The sequence below is a fragment of the Alligator mississippiensis genome, chromosome 5, assembly GCF_030867095.1.
Source record: "Alligator mississippiensis isolate rAllMis1 chromosome 5, rAllMis1, whole genome shotgun sequence".
Taxonomy (NCBI): Eukaryota; Metazoa; Chordata; order Crocodylia; family Alligatoridae; genus Alligator; species Alligator mississippiensis.
The window spans coordinates 48,842,008-48,865,377 of NC_081828.1; the positions used below are offsets into that span (position 1 = coordinate 48,842,008).

Sequence of the window (23,370 nt, forward strand, 5' to 3'; positions counted from 1 at the left end):
CGGGCTGGGCTGATCTGTGCTCTGGGAGGCTAGCCTCCTTCTGCCCAGAGCGAGCCACACCTGCATCATCCCCCACCCCCCGCAGGCAAGCGGCAGCAGGGCATAGCCCCCACTCCCAGAGCTGCCGTGCCTGTGTCAGCACTGGGAGCGGGGGCTCTGCCCTGCCACCACATGCCCAGCCAGGGCGGAGGGTACAGGATGTGGGAGCAGCAGTGTTGGGAGTGGGTGCTATGCCCTGCTGCCATTTGCCCAGCTGGGGGGCGGCTGGCATGGGATGTGGGCACAGCAGTGCTGGGAGCGGGGGCTATGCCCTGCTGCCACTTGCCAAGCTGGGGCATGTGGGGGTGCAATGCAGGTGCGGCTCACTCCAGGTGGAAGGGGGCTAGCTTTCTGGAGTGCAGTCCGGCCCAGCCCAACCCACACAGATCCCGGGACACATGCCCACTCCATGTCCTGTGGGCAGCTGTGTCCAACATGGTGAGGACTGCTCCCTGTTTAGTCTATGGCTGAATCTCTGAACTGGCACCAAATCTTTTCCAAATTGATTTGGAGGCTCCCAATTCAATTCGGACTGTTTAATTGGTCTCCTGATTTGATTTGGATGTGGAGATTTGGCTGCTGAATCGGGCCGAATATCCTCCAAACTGAATCAGCTACCGAAGCTTCGCACAGCCCTACTGTTTGGTTTGGATGAAGTGGCCCTCCCCTCATCCCCTGCAGACAGAGGCTTCTTATCTCTTGTGTGTCTGCCCTTACAAGCCAAACAGGGCTTTTATCCTATTTTTCAACTGGTCTTTTTCAGGATAAACAAGTGGAGAAGCACTTTAGATAATGACCCACATGCCTGTCTGTAAAAGGACAGGGCACTTTGTTTCTAGGCAAATAGTAAAAGCCCCAAAAAGAAGTAACATATGCGCTTAACCTTATGGAGTGGCCTATAGTTGCCATAGCAACAGCCATGAGTTTTGCAGTAGCCTTTCCCTGCAAAACATCAGTGTCATAGGGCATCTCCCTTTAATTAATTTAAAAGGGGCAGCTTGGTAGTCACAGGGCAGAGTATTACAGCAAGTATCACCATCCCTTCCTTGTTGTCAAATCAATTCAGAGTTTATTTGCTAGGTAGGATGATGGAGTCCTGATCTTGCTGCCTGGGATGGGATGGGGCAATCTTGGCTGTGTTAGGGACCTGCTATGGCAACAGGGTAGTATTCTTGGCCCCATACATCCCAAAAGGTACAAGTCACTTCATAACCTACAGCATAGTTACAACGAACTACACCTGACTGCACAGGGGCCAGAGTCTTTGTTATTGTAGTTCTGCCCTTGTGGCAAAAAATGAACTTAACAAAAGTAGTTTAAGGCTCTGCCTACAATTTTGGGTCCTGCCTGGCCCCAGACGTTAAGTCAGAGCAATTGCAAGGCTATTCTTAACTCGCACACTACACTCCATATCTCCTGGTGTCTCATGGGTATCAGAGAACTGCTGCAGGGTGGCATGCTCCTGCCATGCAGGCATGGATGGATAACATGCCCCTGATCCCCATTCTTCACAAGAGGTGGGGAGCAGGGCCTGTGTTAAGGGCCCTTGCCACTAGTCCCAGGTAGGGAGATCTCAAGGCCCCAGAATGTCCTGAGTGGCAGTTACTGTCCTTTATACATCTTGATGGTATAGAAAGGCCTCCAAGCAACTCAGAATCTACCCCTGCATTTCCTCACCATGGGTCTGAGTCTGTTCCCACTGTGGTCTATGATCTGGCTATGAGCATGCACATTTTTAGTCCCTCCTACCTGCTGAGCAATCCTGCCCTTTGTAACCTTCTTCACAAGAGCACATCCCCTCCTGGCAGATGCCACGTCCGCTGCAGGCATTCAGGCACCTGAGATGACCACAGTCTTCTCCCACGTAGCCCTCCTGGCAGACACAGGTACCATTGGCACATCTCCCCTTTCCGGAGCAGTCATTGGGGCATCTCAGTTCGCTACAGTCTTCCCCGGCGTAACCTTCCTCACAGACACACTCCCCATCCATGCAAAGCCCTCGGGAACTGCAGTCCATTGGACAGCGGACCTCTGAGCAGTCATCCCCACTGTAGTCATTGTCACAGATGCACTGGCCTTCCACGCACACGCCCCGGCTGGAACAGCCCATGGGGCAGTGGGGCTCTGAGCAGTTCTTTCCAATCCAGCCTTCATTGCACATGCAGCTGCAAGATTCCAGACTGAAGTTCCCATGACCGCTGCAGTGAGGGATGTAATCCAGCTGCCCTGGAAGGACAAAAATCAACCAATTAGAAATCAGTAGGGACTGTACATCAATTATGTAGCTACTCTAGCTGCAACTACTATAGCCAAAATGTAATGACAGCAAATAATGCTGTAGCTTTCTACAACATTAGTGAGAAGTGAACAGGAAAGGGCCTTTAATGCTTATGGGTGCAAGAGTCTGATTAGACTGTGCATAATTTGCCAATATACCTCAGTCGTGACCTGCTGTGCCCTGGGAGAATTCCAGCCGTGAGCTTGTATCAGTTGTGCTGACTTTCCCCAAGCTGTGCACTAGCTTTCTGATAAGCTTGAAAGATTCATTCACAGCTAGGTGAGGATGCACTGAACATATATTTTTTTACTTATAATTATTGTATATTGGTTGGAGAATTCAGACCCAAGCCTTGGCTCAGACTGAAAGCGTTCTGGTATGACACATTCTCTTCTGCTTTGGCTGTGAAAGGGTGGGATTTCTAGCTGAATGTTGGGAACCAGCATTTGTGTCTAGTTCTAGCTGACTGTCCCTGAGGTGATGGGCTTTGACGCTGAGACATAATTGGGGATAGAGCCCTGTGCACCTTTCATACCTGGAGGGCTACAAGACAGTGGATGCTAAGGCTCTGCATCTTCACCAGTGCAGAGGTCTGCTATTGCAGCTTCAGTGCAGGACTGAGGCCTGGGGGTTGTGGCATTTTTATCTATAGAAAACTGGCTTCTGGCTCACAACTGAATCTCCAACCTGCTCAAAGCCTTTGTGAGAAAAAAGGAGGAAACATCTCTCCTAATAATTTAAAGCAAGGAGGCATTCGTTTGATGTTGCAGAGGAGTTTGGAGAACATTATGCAGAGGGACAATGGGCTAATGAGCGGAAGGAAGGGTTAGTGGGATGTTTAATGGTGACATAGTTGTGCTGGTGATATAGTTGTAACATAACTTCATCAGGCCAATAGTATTTGGATGAAGTGAGCCATAGAGACAAGCTACCCACCTTTTGCTGGGCATCAAAATATGAATCTTTGTGCAAAGAGTAGCAATAGTAGACTGCTATTTCTGTGTGGGCCAGCCACTACAGGATGATGAAACCTACTTTTGCCAGTGGAAACCCACTTTTGCCGTCAAAAGTGAAACCCACTTTTGGGACTCTCTATTCACTTCTGGGTTCTGGAGGGGAGTATATTGTTGGTTACAGACCAATGCTGTGCTTCAATGCATGAGGCAAGACATTGTTTTGTCTTGTAGCACAGGCAAAACATATATTTTCCCTTATTCGCATTCTCAGACAGAGTTGAACTGTTTGAGCTGCCAGAAAATTTTAGTCTGAAGCAGACCCCTGGGATAGAAAATTTCAACACAAGTGGTTAAAGCGTTGCAAGGATATGAGCAATTGAATCAGGGTCTCAATAGAAAGTGGTGGGCAATCTTAACTTAAGGTGGTTTGACCAGCTCTAAAGTATATCTGGCTGATCAACAATCATATAAGGAAGTTATAAACTGTAGTATGCCTAACTGGGATTACATGTAATATGTATTGCATACACTGTCTGTATGAGATGTGTTAAAAATTGCCTTCCAATTCTGGTTAATTTGCCAAACATGAGAGGGTATGTTTGAAAGGTTGCTAGCACGTGGGGGGTCTGTGGGATCTGGCCTCTGCTCTAAGGGACAGATGTTGATCTCATTTGGCTGTTATTAATTCAGAGTGACACCAGTGCAGTTATTGGAATTACTTCAGATTTCTCTGGTATAGCTGAGATTGGACTGGAGATTTCATTGAGTGATGAATATTAAATAAGATCATTTACCTGTTTTACCAGTGTCCCAATAGGCCTATCATCATTTTAAGCTGATGCCTATTTTCTCTCTTGTATTTTGTTTACTGGCTTTTAACCCGTATTATTCAGCACATCAATTTAAGGACTGAATATTTTACTTTTAATTTTTACTTAATGCATTTACTAATATATACCATATGTGTGAACGTTAAGGATTTGAGGCTAGATCCTAAACTGGCATGAACTGTCATAGTTCCCTTTGGAATTACGCTGATTTATGCCAAGTGCTGACCTGCTCCATATGTGTTATATATACCGTATGTTCCTTCTTAGTATGATATATATGTATTTGTGCATTGCTGCCCCTTCATACACATAAGGCTACTTTTCCTCTCACTTACAGTGCCACCTCTGAATAGATGACATTTACACTGGTGTAATCAGAATAACATTAATATAAAGAAGTAGTAAGTAAATGATGCAACTCCTAACTTAGGTAATTCTGCCCAGTCCAGTGGAGAATTACTCCAAAACAATCAATGGTAAAACTCTACCTGTGTAGGTTACACTGATTTAGGTTTAGTCTGTCCCTCTCCATTCTGGGTTAGTCATTTGCCAAAGGCAAGTAGCCTATTAGAAGCTTCCTAATCACTTAGTAATGAGGTACAGCAATAATGGCATTATGTGTGACATCTCAAATTAAGTGTATGTGTTGGTTTCTGATCCTAGGTATATAAAACTAAAGTGATACTGGGGTAAGTTTTCATCTGTCTGGGACCTCTGACTTCAGTGGAGTTGCTTCTGATTTACTCTATTGTGTAACTAAGAGCTAGGTTAAGTTCAGTGTAACTTATAAATTATACCAGAGATAAAATCCCAGTTCCTGTTTTCCCCTGTCTACCCTGTCCACTGATAGTTTTCAGCACCTCAGAAAGAGCATTAAGCACTATTCCAGGCTTAGATATTTTTCCCTTTGAGGAGTTTTCATAAGACCCATTAGAGGTTTCATTTTCCATGCTTCAGCATTTACAGAGTCCTGGACATGGGCTGTTATAGTTGGTCAAAGAGCAAGATGAAACTCTGTGTTGAAAACATTCCTCTTATGAAACTCCCTCAGATGTAAAGAAAAACATCAATGCATTGGCTCCTTGCTCTATTGAAATTCATTCGATAAACCAACCCTTCCTAACCCATCTCATTATAGCCACACACTATTTCCTTCGTTCTGAAGAACAGCCTCACAGAGATGATGAACTGAACTGTGTCTTTTGAAAGAGTAACCCTAATGGAAGGTTTATAGAAAGCTCCACAAAGCTTGTGCATTATTATTCAGATGAAATACTGTGTTGATAATTTTGTGCCTTCATTATAAAAGGTTTTGTTTATGCCTTTCATGGCAGCCAAAGTTATCTCCTGATTTCTTTTTTTTTTAACTATGATTTTCATAACCATTTGGCCTTCCTAAGGCAAGGATAGAAAACTCATTTATTGCTGATTCCCATGGTGCTATATTCAGCTAAGGATTACTGAAGCAACCAGCAGATGTATCACTTCTCCCTGTCCCATGGAAAGTTACAGATCAGTCTAAAGGGTTGTTAAGGAGCAAAGGATATATAAGACTGGCTGGTTCATTATTTTGCTGGTACCCTGCTATTGTTTTTAACATGGTGTTAGCTGTGGCTGTGAATGATTTACCAGTTAAGGGGCTTCAGCTCCAGTGGTATCAGAAGATGACATTTTTAGTTGGAGTCACTGGGCATGTCTACATGTGCATTTAGGTGTGCCTAAATTTAATGAGCATTAGTTTAATAAGCATTAAAGCAATTTAGGCTTGCATCTTAGTGCTGTGTGTGCAGACTGATGTGGGACTAAAGTTAGTCCCAAGTCAGTCCATACACAGCATTAATGTACCATTTTTAAGGTACATTAAGAGCGCACACATGTAGACATGTGTATTTAACCAGCCTTAAATTGGGCTAAAGTGTAGACATGCCCACTGTGGATTAATCCTACTGCAGAGTTCAGTTCTTGTTTACCTTTATTACTTTAGAAAGCTCTCCCCTCTCTGTTGATATAAGGGAAAAGCTCTGGGATTTGTAACAGAAGATAATGGCTAGATTGGTACTTGGACTATGGTCCCATAACTGGGATTATGCTTCCCACTTTTTTCACCCACCCTCTGAAATGAGCTAGCCGAGGCATAGAAAACTGGGGCTGGAAGGGACCTTACAAGGTCACCTGTCCAGCCTCCTGCTCAAGGTAAGATCACCCCTGACTACACCATCACAGCCAAGTATGTATTTAATGTGCTTTTGAAAATTTCCAAGGACATAGGTCTTGGGTCCAGGACGTAGGGTTTAGAACCACTTTCTCCCTCACTAGGGCAGGAAAGGTGCAGAGGCTTGGCTCCCTCCTCCCCACATCTTGGTGGAGCACCTGAACTTGTGCGGGGAAGTGTGTTTCCTTACTGCTGACAAAGGATAGTAGCAAAACATTGCTGCCTCTCCAAGAACAAGGAGAAAGCATGGGTAGAATTATGACCCAGGTATTTCTCTGCATCACAATGCTGTTGAGTTACTTGAAGCTCAGACACCAATCCTATGCCTTAAAATCAAATCTGGTCTGTAGATTTTCTACTTGCTGCACAAGAAGGTTGTTTCTCTAGGTCAGGTACAGTCAATAGAAGAGGTGTGGAAGCCTGGGATGGAAGCAGCAAAAGGACAGAAGGTGAGGGTCAAAGTCAGTGTGGAGAAGTACACCGATGGAAGGTTTTAGGCTCACTGGTGGAGTAGCGAAGGGGAAGGTCAGGGTATAAAGAGCAACAGAATTCAGCTTTCTTCTCACCTCCTCCAGTTCACTGCTGAGTGTACTGAAGAGTTTTAGGAAAAGCCTTCTTTTTCCCTGGCATATAAATTACATTCATGAGGTACATCCACTGAATACCAAGTTGAAGCACTTCACCACAGACACCTGTTTTCTGCCCAACTTGTACCTGGCACATAAAGAACACCCAGCACCATTTGCATCTGAATTTGTGAGCTGTCAGTAGATGTGTTACCTGCTTCTTTCTAGCTGAATTTGGCTCAAGGACTGGCTTTTTTCATCTGTTGAGAAATCTTTACCCTCAAGTGTAACTGTGACCTTTGATATAATTTACCTGGTTTGGATGACCCAGAACAAGAGGACATGGAGACGGTCTCTTTTTCTACTGCAAGAAGGTGCTGCTATCACACTCCTTTATGGGTTTTATGAGGGCAGGGGAGCTTTAAAATCCATCCAGAGCTTCACAGGGACTTTGGTAGCAGAGGGGAGGAGGAAAGGTAGGGAGGGGCTGGTAAAATATGCTGCATCTGCATGCCCTGGCCTTTCCCCTCCCCATTCACCTTCTGGGTCATACAGGCTGCCTTCGGGTTCTTTAGATGTGTAGGGGCTTGTGGTACAGTACATTCATTCCCAATGGACTATCTGCATGTGAGGACCTGTAATCTGGGTTTTGCCTAACAAATTTGGGTCACTGTTGAGGCTGCAGATTACTATTATAGCTTTTAGTATATACACTGTGAAAGCACCATAAGCAAATACAGGATTTCTTCCATTAATAATCTAAGCAACATCTCCAATTCTAGTGCATACTCCTTGCTTTCTTGAGCCCTTAGTCCCCAGCAAGAGCTAACAGCATCAGTTACTACCTGTGGCTGCATTTTCTTGGCAGCAATTGGAGTTGCATTGGTCCCGTAGCATGGAAACCTCCCTCTCCAGCATTTCAATTCTGTTCAGCAGGTCCTGCATGAGCTGGGAGGACGTGGAGCACTTGCAGGCCTGCTTGGGGAGGTTTATCCTGTGCGTAAAGGTGACCTGGCTCTCGCTGTTTGAGGTCTGCTCCGTGTATTCCGTCATCCTGTCGTCTTCTGAACTCACCTCCTGGTCAGCTGAGGCCTCGAACAGTGTTGAGCAGAGGCTGTCCAGGGGCACGTTAATGTTGTACACATGGTTGAAGACCATTGGTTTTTCTTTGATTGGTGGGCTGTAGTTGGCAAAGTTGCCTTCCTCATCCACTACCTGCCTCCTTATCCTCTCTGTTGTAACTTCTAGCCGACACTCAAAGGGCTTGAGGACTAATCCCAGGAATATCAAATTGAGACTGATAATCATGTTTCTCAGGACTATGTTTTCACTGTCAGTCCCCATTTTCTTCAGAAAGGAAAGAGACTTCTAAACCAGCCTTAGACAACGAAGCTGTGTGAGGACCTGGAGATATAGAACAAGAAGAACATGAATGATACTAGCTTTTAAATAGGACAACCATGCTGAGATCAGAAGAAGGATATTCATTGCATCAAGGCACTAGACTCAGGCTACACTTAACTGAGCATATTTCCAGTGATGTGATTACAGAGGGTATAATCAGCACAGAATTTGGCCCTCTTTTTGTAAGATACTGAAGCTAGGATATTGCTTAGGGTCTTTTGATCTATTGGTTATTTTAATACCTGATTGGCTAAGTGATTTTATTTAGCCTATTTTCTTCTCTTGTTCACCTGTTTATAAGTTATTTTGCTCTCATCTGTAAGCCACCCTGAGCCTTTGTTGGGAAAGGTGACATATAAATCAAATATGTATAAACCAGAAAACCTGTGTATTTTCAAGGAAAGGTTAAATGTAAACTGTCAGCTCTTTGGATAGTGCTATTCAGTGGCCCACTAGGGATGAAGACAGATGAACAAATTAAAGGGTAGGGGACTTGCTACATATTCTGCTGCTTTTGTGGCCTATCCTGTTCCAGGGTATGTGGAATCCGAATCACAGTGACTTAGCACCATTTCATTCAGGGGCAAGATGCTTCAATTTAGCTTTCAATTCCCATGAGATCATAGTGGACAGGTGAAACAGTTACCATGGGGCAGGAGACAACAGAAAATCCCCCTCAGTTTTAACTCTGCATTCATTGTCTGTTTGTCCTTTTATAACTGGAAGCCTTAGGTTGTGACTGAAGGACCACATTTTGGTTGTGTGAAACATGAATCAGGGCAGAATTGGTCTTGCTATGTATTTGACCGGCTCACTGTAGTCCATTTCCCTCCCTCCCTCACTCACCCATGTGGTCACCAAATTATTTCATTAAGGGACTAGTCCAGTGGTTCTCAACTTTTTTAGGCTAGACACCTCTGACACACTCAAGATATCCCTTAGAAGATGCCAGCTGTCTTCACTTTCTTTACTACAGTTCTTCTGTTGAAAAGAACTCTGAAAGACCTTTCCTTCCTTTTTTGTGTCCCTCTGACAAAGTATTTAGCTGAATTTGCAGATTCATTGGAATCCGACAGGCTGTGCTGCAGGCGCTTCTGTTATGGCCTCAAACTTGCCACCTCTGGGCTATCAACCGTGTGCCTTAGCACCCGCACCGCCCCAGTCCTCTCTGACAGACCACAACTATGGATTTCAGTTCGAAGTCTCTGGGCTTATCTTGTGAATCATATTTGCATAACTAACAGTGCTAACATTGTGTGGCACCCTGGGCATCCTTGAAAGGACCTCAAGGCACCCCGAGAGAAACGACTTGCAGAGTAAGCATCCTTATCTTTCATCTGCTTTAGTCAGGTGATCAGTGCTTCACTTCATGAGCTAATATAAACCCCAGGATGAAACCCTGGCCATCTGGAGTCCATGGGAGCTTTGCTGTTAACCTCAGTGGGGCCAGAGCCCAAATGTTTAAGAGGGAATATACAAGTTTTGCATCTTTGTTGGTTGAGTTTTAGTGAAAGTGTTCATTTGGTAGCAGCTTACTCTTATGTTTGGGGCATAAAGTCCCATAACGGGGTCTATTGTGGACTTAGTAACAAAATGAAATACAGGAAGATAAAAAAGGGTAAAAGCAGTAGAATAACTAGGGTAGCACAAGCAGAGCATCGGCCCAGGGCGTCAACTATTAGGGGGTGCCAGGAATCTCCCTGGCTGGGAGTCTTTGCTCTGGCAGAGAAAGCCCTACACAGTTCCTGCACAGCCAGACGAGCTGGGTAGTGCAGTGCTGCACCAGTGTATCTGGGGGGCAAACTGAATGGTACTTCACCCCACCCAGGGGAGCCTTTGCCAGAGCAGGCACAGCCCTGTTCCCAACATGTGAGTACTGGGGAGAGGGGTTAGTGAATGAGGCACCAGGATCTGCTCCTAGGAAGCCTGTCCATGGGGCTGATGCCAGAGCTGACGCTGCCCATGCTAAGCAACAAGCCCAGGTAGGTAAGACTTCCCTTCCCTGCCACTCCCAGGCTGCTTCCTTCCCCCACAACCCCATCCCTCAGTCTACTGTGGTTGGTATGCCCTCACCCCACCCACTCCTCCACTCGAGGCCCACAATGAGCTTGCTATGCCTCTGGTTAAAATGCTTGGGTGATCACTGGTAATCACACTACCAATATGAGATCTCAGATGGCATTTTATGCCCCAGAAACTGAGCACTAGACTGCCAAGTTTAATGCAGTGGCTGTAGCAACAGCAGCTTTAGCCTTAAACACTATTACAATGATACTGTATAGTATTAAGCTTGTTTAGGTTTATGTTCTGACCACACAAATACCTCTTGTTAAAGTCATTTCACCCCCCACCTGCAGCCTGGATTATGGGGTAGAGCATCTGTATTCGGAACAAGACAACTTTTCATCTTCTTATTGATTTGGAGCCTCTAGGGGGTGATCTAGACTTGAAGGGCCACATCTATACCAGGTGTAAAATCCCCAGTGTCATTGGAAGTTACCCAAGGGATGGATTTGGCTGCAGGGCTCTTGCTGAGGCTGCTGCATTTTGACCAATAGTTAACTCCAACTGTTCTGCTTTGAAGAATTTCTGCGTAACGTAGCAGAGAGGATAAAGTCAGTGGACAGGCAGGACCGTGACTGGGAGCCAAAGGACTCTCATTACTCCTTGTGCAGTGGAGAGATTGAATCGCACATCAGTTACCAACTGCCAATCTGTTTGGCTTGCATTTTGTTCTTGTTGGGTCATTAGTTTCTGGTTTATGTTGTATAATTGGAGTGCAGTTTGGAGAAAGGGTAGGCTAGCAGTTAAAGCCACAGCTAGTGCAGTCTGTTTTCAGTTCTGTGTAACTTCCCTGTGCCTCAGTTTGCTTGCTTGTAAAATGGGAAAGATCAGAAGGACTGACTGGAAACATTTCGTTTGAGTTCCCAAATCTTTTTCCAGGGAGCTCTAATCACAGGGTTTATTGTTATCGACCTAACCTCACAGGCAATTTCTAAGCCTTGAATTAATTAAAGCTGGTAAAATGCTTTGTGATCCTTGGTTTAAAGGGTGCAATAGAAATGCAAAGTAGTATTATATTTTTAGCATTGTCTCCTGCAGTAATTACGATGAATAGCAACTGAAGACAGTGGAATTATGGGGATCAAATAGAGCTCAGTACGTCTCAGTATTGTGGTCCAGTAATTCTATATTAAAAGGATAATATTTTGCAGCATGCTGAAGTGATTTAGCTGCCTCAGTCCCACTGAAAATTAATGGGACTTAAATACCTAAGTCATTTAGGCACTTTTGAAAATGTTTCCCCTCAGATCCCCAGTCTGCTCCTTTTTTCCTGCCCTCCACCGTCAGGGCATGAAAAACACAAGGTACATAATTAGAATACGCCATTACATGCGCCCTAAAGCATCATAAAATACACAATGCAAAAAGCAAACAATTAAAAATCTCAGAGCAGCAACATCAAGAAAGAAAAATATTTTAAGGGCAACCACACATATCCACCCGAGAGCCAGGAGATAGTCCTTTGAGTATGCAAGTTTAATTAATTAATGACTTAATAAAAAGCATATTTTTGTGCTTAGCCTTCAAAGGGGGGCTGGAGGGATCACAGGAATGCAGGATTACAATTAATGCCAGCAAAAAATGCAGAGGGTAAAATATCACATTAAATCAATTTCTACTAGGATGAGACTCTCTAGGGTGGGGAGGTGACCCCACATCTGCTTACTAATTGTGATGCCTGCTGAAGGATCTGGTGCTGGCCACTACCGGCAGTAGGGCCCTGGAGCCAATGGGTTGTGAGTCTGATTCTATTTGGTTAATTCTGTGTTCTTTGTGCAGCCCTTTCCATTTGAGTATTTCAAAGCATTTTGCCAGCGTTAATGATTTATTCCATGAATCTTGCTCTCCCTTGAGGTAGATATTTTACCCCTTTTAAAAGGAGGAAACTGTGACACAGAGCAGTGAAGGACAAACATTTCCAACATGGTTGACTACCCTTAGGCTCCTAAACCTCCATGTAGATGTCAAATCTGGATTTGGGAGCTTAAGGTTAGGTGTTAGTTTGGAAGATGTTGGCCCCAGGGAGTTACCTACAGGCCAGAGAATGTGTTTGTAGCAGAAGCAGAAATAGATCCTAGAGCCTACTTTCCCTCACCTGTGCCTTAGGGCCTTGTTACACATTAATTTTAGGCAGCTCCTGGAGCTCTTAACCCCTGGATTGTCCATACTTTAACACATGAAACTAGTTTTAAGCACACTTTAGGCAGCTTAAAGTTACTCCGCTTCAGGACAGGTTTATCTCTGATCTGTGTTACCCAGCACATTATAAAAAGTTTTGTTAATGTGTGGCCACTCCCCACAGATGAGTCACCGAAATTGCAGTTCTCCAGCATCCCAGGATGTAGTGCCCTCTTCCCAACCCTTCTGCTCTGTGTGGACAAACTTTCAACCCCTTTGGTACTGAGCCAACTCCCCCTCCAACACCCAGGGGTGCAATCTTGTGAAAAGAGCCTGTAGAGCACATACCAGCTAGCCAGGCTGCAGGGCATGGATGGTCCAGGAATGGGGTCTAGGTGAGGTGGCAAGGGAACAAGGTAGGTAGTTGGATTAGGCCCTCATGAACTGGGGCTTCCTTCTCAGGGCAGGGGCAGAGTAGCTCCCCCAAAAGCATCTTCCCTTACTACTCCCACCTCCCAGCCACCTCTGGAAAAACGACCAGCACCCTGCACACTCCAATTCCAAATCCCAATTTATTAAAACATGAGACCTCCTTTAATTTACTTCCTCCTTATTTCTTTTTAAATTAGTATTTTTTTACTTCTTTTTATTTTACCCTTCAGTGGGCATGTCTTCATGTTCATTAATGTGCTATAATTACAGCACATTAAGTTAATGCGCCTTAATCAGAGCTGTTGCACATTAGCACAGATAAACACTTTTTGTCTGATGCTCAGTACCCATTGGACTAAGCTACTGCACTTTAGTGCATTAGCACAGTTTTTGCCAGTTGTGCTAATGCGCAGTAGAATTAGTCCAATGGGCATTAAGTGTCTCATGTAGACATGCCCACTGGCTGAATTCCTTCATTTCCCCACCCTTTCCCCACCACCATTGTCTTTTCACCTCCCATTTCATTACCCACCCCCATCCCATTAACTCTCTGCCTCCCAGGTTCATGGTCCTGCCCTCCCCAACCCATCTCTTGTGTACCCCCCCTACAGCAGAAATAGAAGCTTGTCCTGGCTCACCAGCCCTGTAGTGGCAACTCACAGCTGTAGCTACTAGTCATGCCCTGCTCACCAGCCCTCCAGCAGCAAGTCACAGCAGAGAAGGTTTTTACCTTCAACATGTGAGTACTTCAAACTCAAGCTAGCATTAACACTGATCAATAGGCCTGTGCAAAGTGGCTAGTATTCACTTTGGATTCAGATTTGGCCAATTTGGGGGACAGTAATTCCATTCAGTGATTTGAATCACTGTCCTGATTCCATTTGGCCGAATCTGATTTGAAGATTTGGGTGCTGCCTAATCTCCGAATCAGCTAGGCTCATCCCCTGCCCCTCTCCTAGCCTGGCAATGGCTGCCCCAACTCCCGGCACTTGTTAAAAAAAAAGCCCTGGCTCACTGGCTGCTGCTGGGCAGGGGGCAATTCTCGCTGCCCCCCACTGCCCCATGCTGCGTGGGGGGCTCTGCATGGGCCTTCCCCCCGCCCCCGCTCCCCCAGCCCCCCCACAGGTGCCCCGCTCAGGCCAACTCCAGCCCTTTAAGAAACCCTCCCCCAAAACTCCCCCCCCCCCAATCACCATTCCTGCAGGGGTCAGGGGTGGGGGCTAGGGGAGCAGGGAGGGGTCGGGGGGGCTGGCAGGGGTCCCTCCATGGTTCCCTCCCCCCACCCTTGCCCCTAGTACTTACCAGTTCAGAGTCAGGTGTAGCTCCCTGCTGCAGCTGCAAAGATTTGGAGAGCTTTGAATCAATTCGGACCTTTAAATTGGTTCCCTGATTTGATTTGGATTTGGAGATTCGGCCATCGAATCGGGACAAATCTCCTCTAAATTGAATCACCACCTGAAGCTTCACACAGCCCTACTGATCAACATTTGAGCAGTTCAAAGTAACAAGGCCCTTAGACAAGTAACAAGGCCCTTAGACACACTACCCTCCTTTCACCAGTACATAGAGTATTTGCATATACCAGGGGTGGGCAAAATATGGCCCGTGGGCCAAATCTGCCTCACCAGGTCATTCTATCTGGCCTGTGGGGCCCCTGAAAAATTTAGAAAATGTATTTTTATCTGGTCCTGGATGCCTGTCAAAGATGACAGGAGCCAGAGCCAGTAGGACCCAGGGAATCCAGCAGGACTCACCAGCAAGGCCAGCCCAGCCCTGCCCCACCTCCGCCCCCCAACTGAAAGTCTCTGCCTGCCACAGCTTTTGGGCTGCTCCAGCAGCATGTGGCCCCTGGCTGCATCACCAACTGTGGGAGACCGGGGCCCACGCCGGTATCCCAGGGCCAGGAGTGGGAGGGTACATGTGCGTGTGTGTGTGTGTGTGTGTGTGCGTGCGCGCGCACATGTCCCTGCAATGAGGGAGGGGGAGAGAGAGAGACAGAGCAATGAGGGAGGGAGGGAGGGAGAGACTATGTGTGTGTGTGTGTGTGTGTGTGTGTTCATAGTATGAGTCTCACAAGCATACCCCACCATACACATACACCCACACCTCCCCTCCTCACACTGCCATCAATGGAGACCCCCACAGCCACACCCTCTCACACACCCCAGGCACCCTCCCCCCACACAGTCTCCAATGAACCCCATATCCACCCACATCCAACATATCCACACATACCCACATGCTCCCATACCCCACACTCACACCCCCATATCCACACCCTCCCCCACACCCCACATACCCACACACTAATAGTCCCCCACAAACCTATCCCCATGCCCCCCAGCCCCGCACAATATACAAGAGTAAAACTTCATTTTAAGCAATCACCTCTGTGTACACTACACAAACACATGTAAATCAGGACAAAAATATTTTTTGAAATCAAAATAATGAATGTTGTAGATGTTTGCTTTTTAGAATACAATTTGGTATTTTTCTGGTTCTGAGATAGCAAAACCCTTTGCTGAAAGGAGTATTTCCAGGGGCAAGGGGAGTGACTTCTGGTGGCAAAGATTGGGGGTTAGGGGGCAGGACTTCTGGTCACAAGAGGGCAACCAGGAGGTGGATCACCTGTCAAGGGGCAGGGCTACCCATGCAGCCCTTGACAGCTTGCCAAAACTCAGTAAGCTGCCCTCCACCAGAAATAATTGCCCGTCCCTGGCATATACTGTCTTTCTTCCCTTTTAAACTAGAGAAGGGCTCATTTTGATCTCAGTACTGAACATCCTGCAACTCAGGCACGGTTGATCCAGGTTTGTGGTTTGCCCTATTAAAATCAGGAGACACTAGCTAAATTATGATTTGCATCTGGCTGTTGTGCTCTCATATGCCCTGGCACTCCAGGGAACTTGGGTTCAGCTTTTTGATGTGTGCCCATCTCTAGCATTAACCAAAGTTTGCATAGCATTTTAAAGAACAAATGTTTTTGACCTTCTTCTGTGCTCTTTTGCATTGATTTATGCCAAAAGGAAGAGGGTTGAATTCCTTTATTTAGCTTAGTTCTGAGGTTGGTTTATTCCTGAAGTTCAGTGCAAACCACAGGTGATGACCAGCCATGTGGATAAGGACAGAACAAAGGACCAAATGTGAGAAAAAAAATATGGTTTAGCACCACTTTGCCCTTTCCCTCCATACAGTATAGTCTTTCCTCCATCCCTTTGAAAAAGGTCTTGTGAATGCTGACATTCCTTATCAGAGCATTGCTGTAGATGGTGAATTTTTGTCTGTGGGGGCTGTGAACTGTTACTGACCATTACTGGATGCAGAGGAGCCAAGTACGTGGGGGCTCAAGGGCCCTGCCCCCACCCCCCTTGGGAAGAGGGCTGTCACCTGAAATGCATAAAACTTTCCACATGTCCATCATCTTAGGCCCCCCCCAGCCAAAATAAAAGTCGGTGCCTATAACTAGATGTTACTGGATGATACTGGTGTATGATACTTTCAGGGCTGATACTGCAAGGCCAGACCTTCCACTCCTGTCTACTTGTTTTACGGCAGTCTAATTTAAGTGGATTCTTTCCTGGATTGCACCTTGTGCAGTCATGTACAGCATTCATAGCATCTGAGGCCCCCTTGTACTTACCTTGCCCAGGTATAAATGACTATGCACAGTGGAAGATGAGGGGAAAGCAGGCCCATTGACTTTCAGTTGTTATTCCTCGCGCACATTGGTGTGAGAACACCATGGGACCTTTTAGGTTTTGGTTTAACATTCTCAAATCAGCAGAGCAATACCAAGTACATATGGCATTGTAGGGCAGCGAAAAGGAAAAGCCCGCACTCCTCAGCTAGTCATCCTGGCTAGGGAAACATTAAAATGAAGTCTTACCTGAGAAGGCAGTTTTCAAATGCCTGTACAGGAGCATGGAGGCCATTACCGCGCTCCAGCATCCTCCCGCATCTCATGTATCAATGTCCTACACTTCAAAATGGGGGGGGGGGGGGGGGGTGCTTGAACTAAAGATCATTTGATGGGCTTTAGTTCAAGCAGCCCCACCACCATTTTGAAGTGTGGGGATGTTGATACATCAGATGCTATGGAGCTTTAATTAGAGCGGTTCTCAGAACCGCTTTAATTAAAGCACCACCTCCCACCCCCAGAGCACATGTAAAAGTGCCCATTTCAGGCCCAGATGAGGCTCAATCTAGAATTTGGTGTGAGGAATCAAAGCTGAATCAGAGTGAAAGTTCAGCCCCAACCTTAGGGACGGTTCCCATCCAAGTACACACATCACTCACCTTTGTGCTGTTCTGACTGAGCACCTCCTTGTGGGTTCCAACCTGGTCACTGGGCTAGAAGCGAACGTTTGGGTGGTGAGTGAGGGGAAAAAACTCATCCAGGAAGAGGGTGGAGGTTTTCTGTTAATGGAAAGGCTGCTTTGTCAGCAGAGGAAGTGCATGTTGTGGGATGAGGAAGGGCAGAGAGGAGTCATGGCATTTAGAGTCAAAGATTGTAGCATATTAAGGAGCTGATGAGTGAGCTCTGTTTTTGGGGAGAGCATGAAGAGCAGGGAGGGACGGTTGGGTTGTTTTCAGGTGGTTTGCAGTTGAGGATGGGAACATTGGTCCTTAATCCTCTGAGCAATTTACCTATCCTCCTTGGTCTAAGCCAGTGATGCTTAACCTTTTTGTTCAGTGGGCCAAATGAGTGGTGCCCAACCTGTCCATGGTCCAGATCCAGCTGGTGGTCCTAATCTGGTGCCCGGAGTGGGGTGCAGCAGGGCCACATGGAGAGGAGCAGGGGGCAGCCTGGCCCTGATCCAGCGGCATGGGGGAAGGGGACTTGGCTTGGCCATAACCTAGCCCCATGGGGAGAAGGGGGTATGGCCTGGCTGCAGCCTGGCTATGTGGAGGGAATGGGGTGTGGATCAGCTCTGACCCAGTGGCAGGACTTGGGAATCTGGCAGAGGGGGAAGGGTGGCACTATTAACTGTCACTGCTTGTTGGTCACCAAATTTCCTGACCCTTGGGGAGGCCAATAGGTGGGATGCAATGGCTCTGGAGGCTGGATTTGGCCCACAGGCTGGAGGCTGAGCACCCCAGTCTAAGCCATACAATGCAGACTTACATGTTTACTGTGCTCCTTACTGGGCCTAATGATCAGAGGTGCTCAATGGGAACAGTGTCACCAACACCAAAGTTTAGAAAATAATGAGTCAGGCCTCAAAAATCATGAGATTGACTTTAAGATTGTGAGATCTTTTTAGAGATTTAGGTTTTGTTTTGTCTTCTGTTTTTCATGAGCCCTTGGGGCACATTTTGAAGCCTTTGCTTCAACTCACAAGGGGTATAAACATAGAGTTTATAAAATAAAATGAAGGGTCTCACCTAATCATTTGACTCCAGGAACTGGGGATTTAAGAAAAACACCAAATGTCATGTGGCCTGTGATCTAATTATGAGAACAGGCAACATTGTGTCAGCCAGCAGGGAATGGATATAAGAGCAGCTTCATGAACCCAGTTCTAGGGTTCATGTGTTGTCCCCATGGAGATTCTGGGGTCCGGGGATGGAAACAGAGTGTAAATTCATTGCAAGTCATCTGCTGGCCCATACTCTGGACTGATACCAAATTCTCAGTGCTATCAGTAATCGCTAGTGCAGTAATCATGTGAAATTACCCTCTATTACTTATCATTATTTTTTTTTTCTGTATTGCACCTTTTGTTTTCCACAGAAATGACTGTGCATGTTCCCCCTCCAACCCTATTCAAATATTTGTTTACTAGTTTCTCTGTTACAATACCACAGGATGCCTGCAACTATAACTACTCAGTTACCTCTTGAGGATTGCAAGGGTTGTTATCCTTTGTTATTTCAATTTTTCTACTGTACTTTCTCTTCCTGCCTTAGTACATAATGAGTACTGCTAATGAGCATATGCGTGGTAACGCTTTGGCTTGTTTTTTCTTTTCTTTTCTTTAGATTTCTTGGGAAAGCAAGAAAAAATAAATGTAATTCAGACCTGTCGTAGGTATGTGCAACTCCTACTGTGGATGGCCCTTGCTGGTTTCAGTGATGAGGCAAATAGAAACATGTTCTGCTAAAAAGATAGGAGTAAGTGGTGTAAATGGCAGGAAGGGAACATTGTCCAGTGGAGTGGACACTGGATGGGGAGACAAAGGGGTGGGGTCTACTCCCAGCTCTGCTACTGATTTGCTCTGTGACCCTGGGCAAGTAACTCATCTGTTGTCTATTTAGACTGTGCACTCTTTGGAACAGGGACCCTCTCTCACTTATGCATATGTACAGCACACAGTACATCCAGCATCCAAACATCTGTTAAACTTGTCTAGGAAGTACAGTAATGCACTTCTTTGATATTATTATTTATCTCTTTCACTAACTTACTTACTTAGTGGATGTCAAAAAGAAACACCATTTACCCATTAGTGCCCAAACTCTATCCCCTTTACACTCTGTGTGGCCTTGTGGGGAACATGGGAGTAAATAAACTTTCATTGCAAGGAGGTAGATAGCAGGTGTCACAGTAAAAGTAATTTAACCTCTGGAGTCAGATAAAGCAGTTCCTATTTCACTACCACTACTTGGTTTAAATTTAGTCTTGGGGTAATTAGGTGCATTTTTCATTGATTTCCCATGGTGCTTACTTACAGCTGGTTGAGTTTGCTTCCCTCTGGGTCTGAACCTCCTGGTTTGGACTTGGATGTGTCAGAAAGGTCTAGACTGAAAGTTCTGATCTTGCTACCCTTGAACTTTCATGTTCAGATCTGTGTCCATGCTTCCTGGCTCAGTCCCATGTCCTGTGATTAGCAGCAGGTATTTGCACAGCTGGTCATGTGCGACCAGGAAACCTCAGTGTACAGTAACCTCTTCCCTGCATTGTACAGCCCTTTTTCCTCTCTGACCATGATCCCTGACATTGTTAGCTGACCCCTTACTGCACCCTTACTGCAATGATAAACCTGTGTTTGTCACAAGAGTCTCAGGCTCTGCTGCACCTCTGTGCTACTAACACTATCTGAGCAGTCTCCCTTTTCCCCTTCTGATTGATCATGAGTTGTACTTGTGGCTAGGGATGTCTGTCTCAGAGGGCTGCACTTTCCAGCCCGTTGGCCTCACCTGTCTCCGTAATCTCCTTCTTTAGAGTTCTTGGGGACAACCTCCAAAATAAAGCAGTACTCTTGCTGTTAGCCTCTCCATTGCTAACAGGTTTTCCTCTTGTAATTGATTTCAACTTCATTCCCAAGCAGGGCTCATAGTGGGAGGGCCCTTTCTCCAGTCAGGTAGCATTTTGTGTAGCTTCTGCCTTAGGGACATCCAGTGACTCCACAATGTCTGTATTTGACCCCAAGAGAGACCCTTCTCCACAGGTAAGGGTGGGTAGCAGTGGAAGGGGCCCAGAGACCAATTGATCTGCCTGCCTTTGATGGACTGGTGACCAACTCACTGCTCTTTGACTCCTCTCTGCCTTTTATGCTAGAGTGGAAGTAATTGTGGCTCTAAAGCAGTCACACAGTCAGGCTAGAGCTTCAAAGCAAACCTCATTGCAAGATTGTAGAAATAGCTTATACGTGTGAAAATTATAATTCCCCTTGCTCTTCTCTCCGCAGAATTCAATCTGGTTTAATAAGAACATGAGACCTTGTTTAGAAGAGCAAACAGATCCACCAGTGGAGGAAATGAGCGAGAGAGAGGTAGATAAAAGTCTGAGCTGGGAGAGAGAGCCTAACAATACAAGGATACGGAAGATGAATGGCGTGTTGTAGTGGCAAGGTAACAGATGCAGAATAGAGATTACCGGCTAATGATCATAAGCAGGTTAGATGGTTACTAACTATAAACTAGAGAGAAAGAGAGCGAGCGAGCTATGGTAATTTGATGACCTAATACAGTAGAAATCTGCAGCCTCATCGATCCAGGCCCTTCTTATCAATGTATTTATCAGAACAGTCTTCAGCATGCAAAGAATGGTGTCCAGTGCTAATTCACAAGAAGTAGATAATAGCTTCTCTCATCATTCCTATTTAATATAGTGTTAATAAGGTGGATTGGGGGGTGCATTGGAGTCAGCAGGCTTGTGAGAGCCAGCATGGTTCATATCACTCCTGCTGAGTCCTTGCTGCCTAATGAGACATGCTAGATACTGCGCTGTGATCTCAGCCTGTTCCTTCTCCCTTCCTGAGAGCAGGTTTTTTTTTTCCTCTTTGTCTTCCACCGTACATATTTCAAAGGGGACCAGAAAGGCACTCTTCTCTTTTCAGCATCATTACACCAGCAGAGATGAGCAGATGAAAACTTTGGCACACACCTGAGAGAACAGCCATGTTTCTCCTGGTAACAGCCCAGCATTTGCTGCTGTAGCACCTGGGATACAGTGCAGCTGTTACCATACTGTTGACCAAGTCTGGTTTGGCCATTTGACATAACAAACCCTAGGAGGGGCCAGTAGCACCCTCCACAACTCCCTCTGGTGCCACTGTACAGAATGTGACCAAAGCTAACATGGAGATCGCCATGATGTCTCTAATTTATGATGATCACTGACAACTGGCTTGGCTCCTTGGGGCTGTTAGCAGCAAATGTAAGTTAGAGCAGCTCATAGGTCACTATAATTTCTACTGGGGATCATCCAGGTATGCAGCTGGCCCCAGTGTGAGGAAGTGCAAAAGTGAGATCTGCACCATTTCTCCCCCTCCCCTCCCCTTGCCTATCTTATACACTGTAAACTTCTTGCCTTTAGCAGAGGAATAGGCCAATGTCTGCTTGTTGTTTTTAGGGGAAACATCACTGTGGTATTTATTTCATTATTATAAACGGAACCATTAAACAAAAAGCTTTCCTCATTGTTTCACTGCTTTGTCAGGCTAAGGATAATGATAATTGCAGAGAATGGGGGTTGCAGTGCAATTGCATTTGGCCCCATTGTGTCAGGTGAGAGAAATCCATAAGAATTCAGGTCTCTTCTTTTCTCCCTGAGCAATGAATGGCCTTCATGGGGCCTGTCATATTTCAGAAAAAGCCCAGAGGGCAAGAAATTCCCAGCAGAAAAGGTTCATCAATTGAATTAAAACTGGGTAGAAAAGCTAGAACTGAAATGGTATAGGTGTGCCCCTGGTTCCTAGATCTAAACCCTACCCCTGGAAACTGCTTTCCTGTCCTGCCTACACCAGGAGAATGAGGAAAATTAATCCAAATTAAGTGCCAGTGGGTGCGTCTACATGAGATGCTATCGTGCATTAGCAATGGAAGACATTAACTGTGATTCAACGCTAATGCACAGTAGCAACTGAAAAAAACCTGTGTGGGGATATTACTGAGACATTAAATGCCTCTTTGGACACCTTTCAAAACTTAAGTGATCTTCTTTTGTTTTAGCACATTTCACTTCAAGAGTGAATTAACTGAACTAAGGCCTTTTTAATTCTGAATAAGTGGATTCACGCAAGGGTTTTAATGAAGTTTAATTAGTGCACTTTAATTCAGATTAATTTTCCTGATTGTCCCACATAGACAGGACTTTAGAAATTCTGTTTCCTTCATGTTTTTGGAGGCAGTAAGGAATGTCAAATTAGTACAAGTTGGGTCAGAAATCTAACAGCTGAGTATGTGAGCAGTATGAGGTTTAGTTCAACCGAGGTATGAGTCGGCCAGAACTAATTCCAGCTGTGTTCAATTGTACAGTACCTTCACTCGTGCTAAAGATCTGCAGGTAGATATCAAGTTGTAAGTAGTATAATGGCAGGACAAATTTTGAGTGACTGTCTCCTGAGGGCATGACTCCTTTGCTATCATGTTAGCTTATGTGGTTTGCCTACTCTGCACTAGGGCCCCTGGGCTGTCTGGGACAGGCAGGGAACTGAGTGTGGGTCTTCCCAGCTAAAACTGGGAATGATGGCCTATCCTGAAGCCCAAACACCTCTGAGCATCATTTGAACCCAGTATGAGATACTAGTTACACGTTTTCACACTGGGGCTATTTTCTGCTGATAATCAAAGTGAATGAAGCAAAAAATATGTTCATTTTGGAAGGTTAATCATAAAACCCAATGATGATCTCCTCAAAAAAGAAAGGAAGTCAATGAGCCTCAAATAAATTTTAAAAAGCGGCTCAAAGCAATAGAAAAATCAAGATAAAAAAATGCTTTGAAATTCATCCCAATCCTTGTATTTTCACAAATTAATTCTGCTATTGTAGTATCTGAGATACTGGAGGGGAGGGGGAACAGGACGACGGGATTGGACACAAGACTCCATCCATTCCCAGCCCTACCCCGATTACTCTTTTCTGGGAAAGGGGCAGGTAGCAATCTGGCAGAATTTGCTCTCCCCCTAGTGCTCTCACCTACACCAGTGCTTCTGAAAAACAGGAGTGCTTTGCATCTTTCTACTTGCCTGCGTGGCTGAATAAACTGTATAATTGTGTCACCTTATATTTGAGCTCCTTTTG

General features: G+C 45.6%; 1 protein-coding gene across 2 annotated transcripts in view; it reads right to left on the reverse strand.

Annotated features, from left to right (window-relative positions):
- Nucleotides 1-23,370, reverse strand: part of TNR (tenascin R) — a 353,800-nt gene that overhangs the window by 75,331 nt on the left and 255,099 nt on the right. For both annotated transcript variants that reach the window (XM_019500323.2, XM_059728327.1), the window contains exons 3-4: nt 7,727-8,285; nt 1,789-2,265 (exon numbers count right to left, since the gene is read on the reverse strand). In XM_019500323.2, the coding sequence (XP_019355868.2) occupies nt 1,789-2,265; nt 7,727-8,225 (976 nt within the window). In that variant the 5' untranslated portion in view covers nt 8,226-8,285. The remainder of the gene's footprint in view (nt 1-1,788; nt 2,266-7,726; nt 8,286-23,370) is intronic.